Raw genomic sequence first — 17811 nt, 5'->3', positions numbered from 1 at the left:
GCAAGGGAATGAAAAAGTATGCTTCCAAATGAGCACCACAAAAAATATTGGAGTTAGGAAAAAAGACATATCTTTTAAAGACATAGAAAATAATGAAGGAACTGATTAATTGACATTTACAAAAATTTACACAATAAAAGCCAAGGTTGTATTAAGAATTTGACACTAAAAAAAATATAGTGCTTTACAGTTCCAAGGCAAAATAAGAACTATTATTTTTTTCTTGGTTTCCATCGCAATGGAAGCTTTGATAGACCTAGCATTCAAAATACAAACATTTCTTTTAAAGACAAATCAATAACCAGCCCAAACTGGGATTGCTTTGTAGAGGATTATTTTTTTTTGTAATACATTTTTTTTCAACGTATTTGTTTTAATTATTTGTTAGTGTTATGACTTTCTCTGACAGTTCAATCATTTGAATATGGAACGCCTAAAAGAGTGACAGGTGGTCTGCAACGATCAAACAGTGCTGAAGATGTCACACCTACCAATAAAAAAGTAAGTTTACAATGAATAATTACTTCTGAAGATGTCAAAGCTACCTGTAAAAAAGTAAGTCCATATAGAAAAAGTACTGCTGAAGATGTCTCACCTACCAATAAAATATGTCCATATCGAAAAAGTACTGCTGAAGATGTCTCCACTACCAATAAAATATGTCCATATCGAAAAAGTACTGCTGAAGATGTCTCAACTACCAATAAAATATGTCCATATAAAAAAAGTACTGCTGAAGATGTCTCCACTACCAATAAAATATGTCCATATCGAAAAAGTACTGCTGAAGATGCCTCCACTACCAATAAAATATGTCCATATGGAAAAAGTACTGCTGAAGATGTCTTTACTACCAATAAAATATGTCCATGTCGAAAAAGTACTGCTGAAGATCCCTCCACTACCAATAAAATATGTCCATATCGAAAAAGTACTGCTGAAGATGTCTCCACTACCAATAAAATATGTCCATGTCGAAAGAGTACTGCTGAAGATCCCTCCACTACCAATAAAATATGTTCATATCGAAAAAGTACTGCTGAAGATGTCTTTACTACCAATAAAATATGTCCACATCGAAAAAGTACTGCTGAAGATGTCTAACTACCAATAAAATATGTCCATATCGAAAAAGTACTGCTGAAGATGTCTCCACTACCAATAAAATATGTCCATATCGAAAAAGTACTGCTGAAGATGTCTCAACTACCAATAAAATATGTCCATATCAAAAAAGTACTGCTGAAGATGTCTCCACTACCAGTAAAATATGTCCATATCGAAAAAGTACTGCTGAAGATGCCTCCACTACCAATAAAATATGTCCACATCGAAAAAGTACTGCTGAAGATGTCTCCACTACCAATAAAATATGTCCATGTCGAAAAAGTACTGCTGAAGATGTCTCCACTACCAATAAAATATGTCCATATCGAAAAAGTACTGCTGAAGATGTCTTTACTACCAATAAAATATGTCCACATCGAAAAAGTACTGCTGAAGATGTCTCAACTACCAATAAAATTCTAAGTCTTCAACAATCGAGTGCTGTGAAAGATGTCATACCTACCAGTAAAAAAGTAAGTCTACAATGATTAAAAGACAGAAGAGTTCACACCTACTAAGAAAAAAAATGTCTACAACAATCAACTACTGCTTAAGATGTCACAACTATCAATAAAATGTAAGTCTATAGCAATCAACTACTGCTGAAAATGTCACAACTACCAATAAAATGTAAGTCTAGAAGGATCAGCAACTGCTGAAAATGTAACAACTACCAATAAAATGTAAGTCTAGAACGATCAACTACTGCTGAAAATGTAACAACTACCAATAAAATGTAAGTCTATAACGATCAACTACTGCTGAAAATGTAACAACTATCAATAAAATGTAAGTCTAGAACGATCAGCAACTGCTGAAAATGTAACAACTACCAATAAAATGTAAGTCTATAACGATCAACTACTGCTGAAAATGTCACAACTACCAATAAAATGTAAGTCTATAACGATCAGCAACTGCTGAAAATGTAACAACTACCAATAAAATGTAAGTCTATAACGATCAACTACTGCTGAAAATGTAACAACTATCAATAAAATGTAAGTCTAGAACGATCAGCAACTGCTGAAAATGTAACAACTACCAATAAAATGTAAGTCTATAACGATCAGCAACTGCTGAAAATGTAACAACTACCAATAAAATGTAAGTCTATAACTATCAACTACTGCTGAAAATGTAACAACTATCAATAAAATGTAAGTCTAGAACGATCAGCAACTGCTGCAGATAGTAAACCTGCAACAATCAAAAGGTTTTTTATCTGCATTTGTAGAAGGCTTCAAAGAGTCAGTAACATGTTGAAACTATTCTTCTGTCCACATGCAGAGAAGCCTGTGTTTAGATATATTTATTTCAAGTTTTTTTTCCAAGTGGTAGATATTTTTATTTAAAGTTTTCCATCTGTAATGATTTTTGTAAGGATCTGGTTTTGTTTTATGTACTTGTTACTTAATAGAGAGTTCAAAAGGTCATGAGTACTGCTTTCCTTGGGTTGGCAGTGTACTGAAAGATTTGCTTGACATCATATTGCTATCCTATTTTTCAAGGAAAGTGAATTTTCATACATAGTTTTCCTTGATTGGTCAATGATTTTACCCTTTTTTATTCCAACGTTTTTTTTCAGAAACCTGTAATAACAAACAACAACTATCCTGAAGGGTACAGTTCGGGAGGTCCGGAAACTTATGGTACGTTAGTTAAGGAAGACCACACAGAGGTCAGAAGGTCAAGGGGCTTTCCTGCTATAGGCAGGGCTTTGATGCGAATGAAAAGCGGCAAAAGGAGTACCTCGGCCCCCAATTTAGGTGACGGGAATACGAATATTGAGACTGCCGTAGAAAAGTGTAAATACGTCAGCATGCCATGTTTCGTATATAAACTAATATTTTCTTATGTATTATGTGACAAATTGGTTGTCAAAGGCAGTATAAGTTCGAGCGTACTTATATTTTCTCAGTTACTCTTTTACTTGTTTTCCATGGAAAAAACTACATTGGCTTTTGATAGTATAATATGCTACAATTAGATAGCACACAAAAAATATTTGAAATGTGAAAAACTTAGGTTTTTAATATTTTCGTATTTGATTTTGAAGTGTGCCAAAGTCTTATTTTTCATGTAATCTTTAATCTTTGGTGTAAGGTTCAGTACAATTGTACCTTAATTAAAAGCAAAGATTTTTTTTTTAGTCACATGAATTTCAGTTAACCCAATTACTGGAAGTCCTTATTCTTCATAAAAATATTTTTCTAATGTTTGGTCAAAGGACTTCAATTCAAAGTTTACTGCAGGATAATGAAATTTGTCTGATGATACATAATTATATTGGAATTAAAACTATGACTTGAAAGGCATGCTACCAAAATATATCCCTATAATAATCAAACATTATATTCTTCAGTTATGCATGGTTTATCACAATAAAAAGGGGGTTATGTATAAAAATGAAACCCAGTATTGATATTACATCAGTTATTATAATTCTTGAATATTTCATTTTTTTTTTTTTTTGTTTTTTTTTTTGATAAAACAATTTTTCTCATCATTATCAGATTACCAGCAGTTTGATATTTTACAGCGAGTAGTATATTTAACTTCAAGAAATAGAGTTGGTTTTTCTCCTGATGAACTTCCATAGGTAGTTACCTGGACAACTGAAAGAGATTTAAACTTTTTGTCAGACCTGCGTAATGAAAGAAATTTCAAATCATCTTGATAATTATCCACTTGACTACCAAAGGCATTGCATTGGACATTCACTAAATGGAAGACCAAGTCTATTTCCAGAAGTTGACTATATAAATATCTGTAACCTAAATAATAAGTGTTATTATAACATGTAATTCAAATTTACCTCCAAATTTTTTTAGATCTTGGAATTGATCTTGCAATGGCTCCCAGCAATAACATTAAATATCTATATTCCTAATATACTGCTTTACTCTACTTTCTATAAAAATACTTTTTTTTTATAAACCTGGTGTTACAAAAGTATAAGATGGTTATCATAGCGTGTAAAATGATACTTCAATTAAGGATGAGGGCACTTGAGATTTTTGTGAAATATTTAAGATAGGGATGGTTATAGTCTTAAGTGAAATATTTTTTTAGCAATTGATGTAACTATGGATAATGATGTTGAACATATGTATTCTTATGACTATGAATACGGTAAGTGTTTAAAGTTATTCCATGCCAGATATTATCTTTAAGATAAATATCTTTATCCCAATAATTTTTGGGTTGTGTCTTGAATTTTTAGGATATATACTGTGGAAGTACAGTTGTTCGTGGAGTTCCAATTTTCACGGTTTTTGTGGGAATGTCAAACTATGAAATTTGGTTCCCAAGGAAAAGGAGATTTCCTTTGATGTGTATACTGAAAATCTTAAAACCATGATTTCAAGAATCCATGAGCTTGTGTTTATTCCCCAATCCACAAAAATTGGTAGCCATGAGTTAAAGTACTTCCACAGTAGTACAAAAAAGGGACAAAAATGAGTATTTAATTAGTGACCACAGAGTGAAAAATGCATTTTATAGATTTTGGATATAATGTCAATCTATTCATCTTTTGTCATTTGGGTACTCATAAAAAATCTTGGAACAGTTCTCGTTTGTCTTACAAAATTTAGATGTGGATTATGGCCATGTTTTCTTATTTTCTTATTTTTTTTTATATTTTAGTTATCATAGCTGTTGGGGCGTTAGCTATGTGGGCTCTTTCACTACCTTTTCATCATAATTTCATAAAACTTATCCAATAAATTTTAATGACATAAAAACCAGTGTTGATATTTTCATCATCCAGGACATTTTATTTGTAACCACTTGAAATATGAACAAGGCCTAAAAAAGATTCCACTTTAAGGTTGAATATGGGTTGTTTTAAGTGAGAGTAAATACAAATCAACTTGGGGTTTAGTATGGGTCCTGTTAAGTCACAGAGAAAATAAAATAATTCTAAGTTGAACCTATAATTAAGTTCTCATAAGTTTAATATTTTATATTATTAAATTATACCATTAAAGTCAGAATTACAGGATCAATAAAAAAATAAATCATATTAAGGAAACTCATGTTCAGCTAAGTAAAGGGTTTTTATATTGCCTCGTCAATTTTGGAATTAAAGGAAATTTTGTTAATAATTATTCACTCATAGTTTAGTCATGTAGGGTCAAGTACAGACAATATGACATAAAAATGATGTTGCATTCCCATGCAGATATACTCCCTTAACTGGAGAAATTTTCAACACAGATAACAGGCATGTTCATTACATTACTGCATGTGATCTGTTCAATTAACAACTCCCTCTGACTACCAGTTATAAAGATTTCACTTTATTATGGTCTATGTAAATTTTGTGGTAAATCATTTTTTTTTCTTGTAAAATCTAAATGCAAAGTAAATTTAGAAGTCTATGAGTCATTTCAATGAGTAATATACATATATATGTATGTATGTATATCCTTGAATTTAAGAAAAATACATATATCATTTCAAAACTTTTAAGTCATCATATAAAACATTAGTTAGATTTTATGCCTCATTGAAACTCAGTGAATGATAACAGATCATCCGTTTTGTTGTGTTAGATATGTACAGTAAAACTTGTTTAAGCATTATGAAATTATGAATTCTAATCATATTCTGAAGTACCTTCTGAACAATTTCTGTACACGATAAACACTAGAAAATTACTTGTTTGTCGGTTTTGTGGTTTTAGTGCAACTTTTCTTGTCGTTGAGTTTGGAATTAGGGACATTTAATCAAACTTCGTTTTTCAACAGTAAATTTCTTCGCTTTTCACCCATCTCCCCTAAAAAAAATTGGAACCATGGGATAAAGATCTTTCAGTTTGGCACCAAAATTGAACATAATAGGGTAAAGTTTAGACATGTTTTGCTGTAAATTCAAGGTAATGTGCACATATAATTATGTTTATGATTAAAACTCATTTTCCCACAACAGCTCAGACAGAGGTTGTCACAGATGATGAGGATGGATTACAGCACCTTAGTGGTATTGCAGGAGGAATGCCAATGGATGCAAAGAAAAAGTCAGGGCTCCGGAGGTTTCTTGGGAAGTAAGTTTTTAAGTTTTTGTATAAATTTGGCTTAGTACAAACTTATTTTACAGCAAATGAAATAGTTCAACTTAAGTGGGATAGATTTGGTTTACTTAAATTCTGATAAAATTCCTTAGGTAATTAACTGGAGAATTAACAAGGAGAATTGAACTTACTGGGCAAAGTGAGTGACACCAGGGCAGTTATTTTGCCTGCATCACCCAGTTGTAGGAGCTCTGAGGGGTAGTTCAGGTTTCTCATATCTTTTCAGGCTCTTGTTGCATCAGTTTAAAAATTCTTAATGAATGTTTTAAGTACTTCACTGTCAAAGAATCAAGCAAAATGTGTATAAGGTGTGACACATGAAAGAAAAAAAACAGAGATTTTATCGCATTAACGAAGTATTAATACCGATAACCTCCTGAAATAACCATCTAAGTGTTTGTAAAGTTTGCCTTTTTAAGATATTTATAGGTCAAATTAAGTTGGAATGCATTATGGAAAAATCCTGAAGCATCTGGGACATAGATATCTTTTTACTGCTTATATAAGGAAAAATTGTGGGAAAATTTTCCCACACTTTTTCTTTATATAAGCAGTAAAAAAATATCTACTTCACAGATGCTTCAGGATAAATTTAAATAGCTTTTCAGTTGTTTTCTAGATGTATTTAGTATATTTGTGGCAAAAAAGACGAAATTGAGAAATTTGATGTGCCACCCGTTGCCTGATTCTTACACAGAATGGTGCTCAAAATCCTAAAAGTATGGAAGGATGTCAGAGCTAAATACATATAAAAGTTGTTCTTAAAAAGAATCGTTTTAGTTCACCATGCATTATTAATGTCTGGTTTATTTATAGACAAAGAAAGAATGAATTGCCAGTTTCTAATCTTCTCTTATGACTAATGATATCTGATTTATTGTTTCTTTCCTCCTCAACTGAGAAATACAAATATTTAGAAAGAAACTTGATATTGTTAAAGCTACAGTTTTGTTTCAGAAGTACATTTATATCTTAGGCCAACTAAAATAATTTGTTGGTTTTCAGGCCCTCTGTTGAAGGTGCCTGAGCCTAATTCCCATTTCAAATGCTATACAAACGAAATAAGTACAAAATGCACCTGTCATCGTTATATCCCTCAATTTTAGAGAGGAGGGTATATAGTGATAGATGCCACACAAATTTTCTTCCTTCCATTATGCAGAAGGGTACCATTCTCTTATCTGTTAATCTTCCTACTCCACTAAATGGAATTAAATGATACTTTCACAAAACTTTTGTTACATATCCCCTTTGTGCACCTATTTAAGGTATTGATCCAAATCAATTTTGAGATCAAAAGGTATATACTAGCAAATGGGGGAGTTTGAAGGGTATCAATTGGGAGATCAAAAGGTGTATGCTAGCAAATTGGGGAGTTTGAAGGGTATCAATTGGGAGATCAAAAGGTGTATGCTAGCAAATAGGGAGTTTGAAGGGTATCAATTGGTAGATCAAAAGGTGTATGCTAGCAAATGGGGGAGTTTGAAGGGTATCAATTGGGAGATCAAAAGGTGTATGCTGGCAAATGGGGGAGTTTGAAGGGTATCAATTGGGAGATCAAAAGGTGTATGCTAGCAAATGGGGAGTTTGAAGGGTATCAATTGGGAGATCAAAAGGTGTATGCTAGCAAATGGGGGAGTTTGAAGAGTATCAATTGGGAGATCAAAAGGTGTATGCTAGGGGGAGTTTGAAGGGTATCAATTTGGAGATCAAAAGGTGTATGCTAGCAAATGGGGGAGTTTGAAGGGTATCAATTTAGTGAGCTTTGCTCATGTTTTTTTTATAGGTTTTCCTAACTTTGAATTATGAAAGAAGCACCATCATCACTTTTTTACCAAGAAAATTGGTAAAGTTATATGGCAATTTCTTTCATGTTTTTGTGAAAATTTGCCAGAGAAATTAATTCAAGATGGCCTTATTATAAAGCAGACATTTGGTAAAAGATCTGTTCATTTGTAATTTTATCCTGAACACAAAAAACTTGCCAACAGTTTTACTTCATGAGCTGATTTGTTATCAATACAAAAATGTTTTGAATTAGTATCTATATTTTAATAGAAGAAATGATGCAAGAAAAACAAATTTGTGGCATACATGTTTAAGGAGGTCGACTTATTTCGCTTGTATAGCATTTAAAAAGGAAATTTGACAAGAAATATGTCAAGATGTTATGGTAAACAGTATTGCAAATTTACTTTTATGAGAATCCTTGATTTTATAATGTACTGTATATGTATTTAAGTGTCAGTCCTTATTAGAATCAGGCAGTGGGTGAAACATAGTATGAAAAACCCATCATTTTGACTATTTGTACCATCAGAATGAAGGAAAAAAAACAAGATTTTCCATATCATGCAGGACAATTGAGTTACAATTTCATTGAAATGCACTGAAAAAAAATGAACATTTTAAGGGCAGATAACTCTGTCAAACCCACATTTTTCTAACATTCTATTGATAAATTTCTGAGCAAAGCCAGTGATGCAGAGATCAATAATGGTCTTTTCACATACAGAAAGCATCCTTGAGTGATATTACGCTGTCAGATCAGTTGGGTTTTGACATGCATGTTTCTGATTTTTTCCATTTGCCCGAGTCTTACAAGCAGTTACTCTTTTTAAAAAATAAACAAAATTGAAGTTGTATCATCAATGAATTTTTCACCTTGTGAATGTTGACAGTAATCGATGTGATAAGCGTCAATTTAAATTTTTCAGATTAAAGAGAAGTGGATCTCAAGATTTCCATGAAAGAGAGCGAACAGAACAATTTAAACGAGGTGGTGTCAGGGCTACAGCTTCTGGTAGACTTGGCTGGTCCAAGGATACCAAAGTTCAAGAGTAAGTTATATAATCGTTTTATTTGTTAAGGTTGTATGAAGAATTATAGGGAATGACCTGAAAGGTTTTCCTATTGGTTGTGACAAATGAAACTACCATACCGACAAGTTAAAGTTAAATTATACTTGCACGGAGGACAACCATATATTATTCATTTTACAATATTCATTTACCAAATGAATACTTCAGATTTCAGTTTTTCATCAATTTGATGATGGTCTCAAAACCCTAAACAAGGTGGTAATTAGTATATCATACTGAATATTTATGTGACAGATTTAGAGGTGTTAGTAGAAATATTTAAGTACCAGTCCATATAAAATTCAGACACTGCCAATGGTAAAGTGATTCATGGTGAGGAAAAACCCACCAAACAAATGATGATTTTCAGTCTATATGCTATATTTTCACATAACAACAATCTTTCCTGCATTCACATCTGCACTTTTTAGAAAATCATACATTCATCTCCCACTAAAATCAACCAAATTAAGCCAAATCAAGAACAATAACTCTAGCAAAGTGCAAATTTCATCTACAATCTATTTATTTTTTTTTTCCAAAAGCACAACAACCAAATGAAAAACTAAGACTGGTCATGTGATCAGTAACTATTTCTGAACAAGAAATAAAACTGAATTTGGGGGGTTTTCGACATGCACAAATCACCTTCTGTCTAATTTTTAGAAAGACTGATACTTTAATAAGCAATAAACTATAATTCACTGTTTGGCTGTAGTATCCATAAATATAAACATGTGAAGCTCAACAAGAATGTCCATGGGACCTTACTATATATACTTCAGTTGACCCTACAAATAAATTTGCAAATGTCATACAACAATTATTTATTTAATTAAAGTAGACATTTATATGCATGCATGATATTCATAACGTTTGACTTATTTTTGACAAATTTATGAATGGTGTGTGACATGTTCATGTACAGTACCTGAACTGATCCATGCAACAAAAATTGTGATTGGTCATTGATTTGATCACCAACAAGTTTCTGGTCAGTCATTGATCCGCCAAACTGATCCATTAAACTTGTGATCGCATCACATGACCACAGAGTGGACAATGTATATTACGGTTTTCGTTGTTTTCTTTGTCAATTTTACATATATTTACATAAAGCAATAAATTTAAACATCAGTTTATACTTTTATTTTACATTTCTTTTATTTAAAACAGATATAATGTCATTTTACATAACAGAATGCGATCAGATCGGTCATTGGTCATCAATCTGTCAGTGATCAATCAGTTTACGGTCATCGATCCGTCAAATTGTTGCGCTGATCGGTTCAAGGACTGTATGTGTAAGATGGATTTGTTTTCAGTTTAACTGTTTGTGTGTTTTTAGCAACACACCATTTGCCAGGTGGGATGGGGAAAGAATAACAGCCTGGATGAATGAAATTGGTCTAAATATGTACCTTGTTGAGTGTCGCAAAGCCATCAAGAATGGAGAACAAATGCTGAGATTTTCACAACATGACATAGAAAAGGTAAGTTGTTGATTCTTATATGAACACAAATTACGTTGTGGTTGTACAGTTATATGACATTTTCTTTTCCTTGATGATGTCTGTGTCATCCTGTGTTTTCTTAGTACATAGACACTTGGTAGACACTTTCTGTGACGGTGTTATTTTTGTTTAAATAAATGCTTCTTTTGTGCAGTTAAATGCTCACAAAATGCTCAGCAAACATACCCTGACACCCCTATTTAGAAATTTAGAAATGATTCCCTATTTCTTAATAAAAAATATTGAGTTGGAGGCTAGTTTCTGGGTCAGCGTCCCCTTGAAATATTTACTCCAGTTTGTTGTACTCTCAAATAATTACTTTTTGAAAGAATAAAAAATTCATCATAGTGGTAACTGTATTTTTTCAGGATTTAGGAATAAAGAATAACCTTCATCGGAAGAAACTCTTGCTGGCACTTAAATATGTATCAGCCAACTCAGTGGAGAAGTTTACTTTGTTGGATCATAATTGGGTAACAAGTAAGTCTTGTTAATTAAGGTAACATGTAAGTCTTGTTAATTTAGGTAACACATAACTTTTATTAGTTAAGGTAACATGTAAGTCTTGAGAATTTAGGTAACAAGTAAGTCTTGTCAATTCAGGTAACATGCAAGTCTTGTTAATTTAGGTAGCATGTAAGTCTCGTTAATTTAGGTAACACATAAGTATTGTCAATCCAGGTAATACAATACTCTTGGTAGTTAAGGTAACATGCAAGTCGTGTTAATTTTAATTAAGATAACACGTAAGTCTTGTAAAATCTTTCTTCAAATTTGCAAGTGATTTTTTTCAGTGAAACTGTGAGTTTAGGAACTATTTAAAGAAAATCTTGGTTTGCGATTTGTTTTTTTTTTTTTTTATGAAACTGGGCCCTTAGGTGGAAATGTAAATGTTTATTGTTTAGAACAAATATTCCGATGGTATTTAATATTCTCTGTTTAAAACATGAATCACTTATAATTTGAATTTATTTGTTATTATTACAGGGTGGCTGGATGACATTGGACTGCCCCAGTACAAAGATTATTTTTATGATGCCAGAATAGATGGAAGAATGCTACACTTTCTTACCATAGTATGTATAGCATGGAAAATCCAGGGGCGGAGCCAGAATTTTATTTTAGGGGGGCGCACAGTTAAAAATTTTTTAGGTTAAATTTGTGGAATATTCTTCTAAAGTGGGTGCAGTATAGATATCTTTTCGGCAATGTAGATATCTTTTGTGGTAAAATTAGCAAGAAATTAAAGTTTCAACCTAAAACCGCCTAAATCTACGGTAGACTACCCTGACAACCCATGCTTTCAATTTTTTTTTTTGGGTGGGGGTGGGGCGCATGCCTGCCAGGCCCCCGCCTGAATCCACTCCTGAAATTACTTGATTTTGCATTCAGGATTGACATGGTTTTAGTATTTTGTAATATTCTCCTTAAATTTGCAGAATTTGAAATCATATTCATACCTTTGATTATAAAATTAAGAAGCATTGTTAAAATTAAAAATAGAAAGAAAAAAGAAAATTGGGAGGTAATGGGTTAATTAAGAAATAAATCACAGAAATTCCATTTTATCATTGTTTTACCACGGGCTGACCATTTATGCCACATTATTTTACCCAGAGCGATAGCAAGGATTGTTAAAATAATGCGGCATAGATGGTCAGCCAGAGGTAAAACAATGATAAAATGGAGTTCCCATTTTGATTCTAATAGGACAATAGCCATCCATTTTTTTCCATTTTTTGTGATCCATTATGGTCACATGGTGAGTGCTACCAAGTACATGTGTAAGTGATGTATTTGGAATATAAAATAAGTTTCCAAAACATAACATTTAACATCATTATTAAATATTAAATGTGAATTTGATGTTTGTTCATGCCACTAAACAGCTGATACACATCAGAATGTTACGCATGTTTACATGATTAAATTGAACAGTAATTTACAAACACACATGCCATGCCCAATGCCACGCCTAAAAAGTTGCGTGCTGCTTTTATGGCAATAGAAAATCTATCACACACAGCTGTGGTCTCAAATCTGTTAAGGACGTCATATTATAATTGAAAAATAGGACCCGATTGTGATGTTTTCTACAATATGTCTGGCTTCCTTATTTTCATTGTTATTATGAGAGTTGTTTCCCTTTACAGATTCTCTGTAGTTTCTACAAATTTTGACTGCAAATTATGCTTTGTGGATTTTTAATCTTTACTAATAAATATTTATATATTTCAAGGAAATAAATTAAAAAAAATTACTTTTTTTTTGTATTTTCAGGAGGATTTAGTAGCACTAAAAGTAACCAATGAACTTCACCATATCAGTATAAGACGAGGGATACAGATCCTGCGTGCCAATTCTTATAACTCACAGTGCCTACGAAGACGACCTTCACCTGATGAGGTAGGTTTGAACTGATCTGTAGTACAATTGATATAGCTAACTTTTTTAGCCACAATCATGAGGCTTTTGTAAAAGGTTGCGCCCTTGAAAGATTAAGACTGGTGGTGATGTGCTGAACATTTTTTACAGAACTTTTTAGGGTCATAGAATTTGTGTCTATTTGTCTATTCACAACAAGTTTTCTCTGCAACTACAGCCATGTGAAATTGTTTTTAACAAGCTTTATGTAGGTATGCCTTAAAGAGGTCGACCCAGTGTATCTGACACAACTCTTGCAAATCATTGGGACACATGTATTCAGCATTTTACATCAATCTCATGTAAGCATCAAAGTAACTTGGACTGATTTCATTCTGTTTCAAATGAAAACTAGATAGACTTCGGTAATATTGAATATGATGCAAACATATGACTGATGTCAAGACTTATGTCCCTTACCCTGATTTTACCTCCTTAAAGTAGAATTTAATTTCAGACTTGTATATCATCAACCTTTTGTTTGACATGACTTGTTTTTTTTTGGTTTTTTTTTCAAATGTATCACTATTATTATATCACTTGCCTGATTCTTACTGGAAATTATACTTAGTAATGGATTTGAATATGTGATTGTAGGGTCAGTTACAGAATATCCCAGGAGATGTGGCCTTATGGACAAACCATCGTGTGATGGAGTGGTTACGGACTATTGATCTATCAGAGTATGCCCCAAATCTCAGGGGCAGTGGTGTTCATGGTGCTTTAATGGTAAGGGTTTGAGTTTCAATTTTACTTAAAAATTAAATAACAAGATTTTTAGGTTTTTGATCTTTCAGGATCAAAGTATCTAATGTCGCCGGTCCATCACCGGAACTTCCCTGCTACTCTGAACTGGACACAAAAAAATATAGTTCAATAGTAATTCTTTTATATCATTCATTACAACTTTTATAACCAGTAATTATGTTTCTTGAAATTATGCAGCCAAAAAATATTCTATTATTTATGCAAATAAAATTAAGATCTAGTCTTCATATCAACTGAACATATGAGGGACTCCTCTTTGGTCTTGAAAGATATTTAGTATTTATTTTGCATTTAGTGAATTTATTTCTTGCATAAGTGTGTCAAGAAGTATAAGATGTGTTAAGCATGTTCCATGTAACAACCTTACTAGTCAAATTCTGTATCCTATCATTGATATTTTACCATTATTTAACTGGAAGTGAAGAGTGATGATTTTAATCCATGTAAAATGGGGAAAATTCAAATTGATAAAATATCAAGTTTTTCAAAATTGTGTGTTCATCAAGGGAATTATTTTCTTAAGATCATATTCGGTTTTATTTGAATATATTTACAGTGTAGGATAAATTGTTAATATAATTTTTTCAGTCTAAATGTACATTAACTGTTGGGCAGGTTTTTGAAAAAAAAAATTGGAACAAAGTAAAAGGGAATAAAATATGTAAATGTGTGTGAAGTTGGATCAGTAGTATTAATTGACATTCTGTTCATACATATTTGGAAAAAAAACATTTCTAAATAATATCTTAAATGCAAATGTAAAATGTATGATCACAGTTTTATTTAACATCATGTGATCTTTGAAATTTTGTTCATGTACAATTTTCACAAGAATCAGAAACCTCCAGTGCTATCAGCACTTTGATTGCATAAGTCTGCACTGAAAACAATAAAAGCTTGTTTTTCATATGGAGATGTGTTTGTATTTCAAGCATTGATGAGAAGGTGCAATAAAAATTTTAGAACATTGTAAGTTTATGACTTATATGGGTTGTGCTGATTATTTTTTTTTTGTTTAGAAATGTTTCATTTCCTGGAATGATACGGTTAGTCTTTACCACAGCAAATGAAGAATATTCACCGACAACTGTAACCTCTTGATTTGTAAAATACTCTTTCAAAGGGAAATTATCTGTGAATTATAGATTTCTGTATGTATGTATGATCTCCCTTGCATCATAGTTTTTACCTTAATAATGATTTAATTTTTCATGTATTTATTATAGGTGTTAGAACCAAGATTTTGTGCTGAGTTGTTTGCCCAGCTGTTATCCATCCCACCAAATAAAACTCTGTTAAGGCGTCATCTCAACACACATTTCATCGCATTAATTGGCAACGACACTCAGCATAAAAAGAGAGAGAATGAATCCCTACCAACTTATGTGCCTCTATTACCAAATGCAAAAGTGAAGGTGAGTTAAATTTGCATGAGGCTAGGGCTTCAACTGTGACTTGATGTAGTGAAATACAGAAATGCTTAACCTAAGGATTTGGTGTAGGACTACAATTTAAAAAGACCATCTTTAATATGCCCTTATGATTGTTGTCAAATTCCATAGGATTTAGCAAATTTATGAAAATTTTGTGATTTTTTTTATATGACTCCACAACTATTGTCCAGATGGTCATTATCAGTTTGCAAAACATATAAAAAGACTGTTCAAACCTAACTGTAACTGTGCAGATGCGAAAAAAACTGATGCTCCTGCCCAGAAACAACATGATTGAAAGTACAATTTATTTTATTGGTAGTTACTGTCCTAAAAATCAGATTTTTGCCACAAAAAATAAACCTGACCAATTTTCTTATCTCGGATTACTATTTTTTGAGATGCACCTTACTATTTCAAACAGAATGGGGTAGGCAAGTCTGAGAAATATGGTCACAATGAGTAAGATGGTTAACTTCATATTATACTATTGATCTTCCTTTAATTAAAAGCAACCTTTTGGTAAACTTTGCTAGTTAATTATCTGGACAATGGATAAAAAGATTGAAAATTTCTACCAAACTCTGTGAATTGAAGCTTTGCTGGCACACCTTATAACTGGAAATTTTTGTGACAGTCTAATTTTTGCTTTGTTTTCCAAGTACCCCAGATATTACAAAAATTAAAGTTGTAAAATATAATTTCAGTATATTTAGAATTAAGTATGAAGGATATCACGAAAAATTGATTTGTCAAAAAATAAAAAGTGCAAAAATTTAGCTTCACAAAGCTTACTGATTATTCAGTTACACTATAGTATTATTGCTCAAGATTTTCCTTATTGGCCTAGTTATTGGTTCAAGGCTAGCCATATTAGACTAAGGCTACGTTTTAGTCCAATATGGCTATTCTTGGACCAATAACTAAGCCAATATGAAAAACCTTACACAATTATACATTTATTGACTGACTAGTCCAATATATCATATTGGATGGGTAAATGACGTATTGAATGGCTAAATCTCATATTGGATGGCTAAATCCTGTATTGGATGGCCAAATTCTGTATTGGACGGCCAAATCCCGTATTGGCAAACTTTTGTATTTTGTATTGTTTTGTCAGTTTTGATCATTTTTTGACTAATATTCCAACGTCAATCATTAAAAAACGACATGGGAATAATGAAAAGTCATCTCTTATTGCCATCCCAGATATCAAGACCTGCTCTGTTTCTCTATGACATGTTTGATGCTTTTATTATTTCTAGGTGAAAAAGCATGGTATATTTGGTCATAAAAGGAGTAAATCTGATGCTGAAGACGTTGATTTTCTTTGTCCGATTGATTATGAACGCAGAGTTGTCAATGGGAAAGTTGACCCTGAGGTAAGAACTTTAGTTACCTCCCTGTATTTGTAAGTAGGGTGTGTTTTATAGTTTTACTTAGAGGCATCTAATAATGTGGTACTTATTTTTCTTTTTTTTTTTTTGTATCAGTAGCAAGTTTTCTTTTCTTTTTTCGAGAAATTTCATTGAATTGAACAATTCAGTAAACTTACAGGATGTTGAGAAGTTAAATAAAATACTTTATGGCATTAAATCTTTACTGGAATATGACAAGAAATAAGAGCCACCTCTCTGCCATGGACAAACTTTTGTTTTTAATGATCAAAGTTAAATAGCAGCCTCATTTGCATCATTTTTTTTTACCCTTCTGTCAAGTGCGCAGAAGATTCTGTTAACTAATTTAAAGTCGATTCGATATAAAATTTCCAGATTTTAACATAATAAAAATTGCAGATGCAGGAGGGTTTTTAGGGATGCGGCGGGGCTTGAGAACCTAGCATATTTTTTTTAGCCTTATATGGTTCACATCCAGCTTAACGAGGTAGACCTAGGGTAAGGGACATAACTTATGAAGTCAGTGATATGTTTGCATCATATTCAATTTCACCAAAGGCTATCAAGCTTTTTTTTGACACAAAATGAAATTAATCCAAGTTACTTTGATGCTTACATGACATTGATGTAAAATGCTGAATACAAACGTTCCAGTGATTTTTATGAGTTGTGTCCCTTACCCTAGGTCTACCTCCTTAAAAATGGGTGGTGTATGGTACTCTGTATGTTTGTTATTGGTCCCCTGCTGTATCGTTGAAGGGGACATAGGAATATTGGTTTCGGTCTGTGCCCAAGTTCATCACACTTGAATTAATGAATGCAACTCCTTGGAAGCCACACATTGGATTTTATTCCAATTTTTTAGGATTGTTGGTCACCATATAAAGTTGATCATATTGCAGCGCCATTCTGGTTCATCAAATTTTAAAGGAGTTATGGGACTTTGTTTTTGTCCCCTGCGACGCTTAGAAAATTTCAGTGAATTATCAGTTTTCCGTACTTTTTAGCAATGCTTTTACCAATTGATTTTAAATTTTGTATGTAGTCTTTCTATGAAAAGTTACAGATTAAGGTTGACTTTGGTTACGGTTGAATGATTTTTACGGAAGTTATGGCCCTTGGACTTAAAAAATTTCAGTGAATTTACAGTTTTCTGCATTTATTTTTTGTAATGCTTTTACCAATTGATTTTATATTTTGTATGTAGTCTAACTATGATAAGTT

At 32.3% G+C, this 17811-nt stretch overlaps 1 protein-coding gene across 11 annotated transcripts in view; it reads left to right on the top strand.

The window, feature by feature from the left end:
* LOC148610382 (liprin-beta-1-like) overlaps positions 1–17811 on the top strand; it is an 84805-nt gene that overhangs the window by 55171 nt on the left and 11823 nt on the right. For 8 of the 11 annotated variants that reach the window (XM_088542971.1, XM_088542973.1, XM_088542975.1 and 5 more), the window contains 11 exons: positions 410–501; positions 2696–2915; positions 6046–6160; positions 8905–9027; positions 10397–10541; positions 10931–11042; positions 11550–11638; positions 12843–12968; positions 13584–13715; positions 14981–15169; positions 16456–16572. In XM_088542971.1, the coding sequence (XP_088399097.1) occupies positions 410–501; positions 2696–2915; positions 6046–6160; positions 8905–9027; positions 10397–10541; positions 10931–11042; positions 11550–11638; positions 12843–12968; positions 13584–13715; positions 14981–15169; positions 16456–16572 (1460 nt within the window). The remainder of the gene's footprint in view (positions 1–409; positions 502–2695; positions 2916–6045; positions 6161–8904; positions 9028–10396; positions 10542–10930; positions 11043–11549; positions 11639–12842; positions 12969–13583; positions 13716–14980; positions 15170–16455; positions 16573–17811) is intronic. The other 3 variants (XM_088542976.1, XM_088542967.1, XM_088542970.1) reach the window with 2 other exon arrangements.

This window comes from Perna viridis, chromosome 8 (genome assembly GCF_037379345.1).
Source record: "Perna viridis isolate PV_CMFRI_1.1 ecotype Kerala chromosome 8, ASM3737934v1, whole genome shotgun sequence".
Taxonomy (NCBI): Eukaryota; Metazoa; Mollusca; class Bivalvia; order Mytilida; family Mytilidae; genus Perna; species Perna viridis.
The sequence above is the reverse complement of the archived record's forward strand: the minus strand, read 5'-3'. Positions and strand labels throughout refer to the sequence as shown.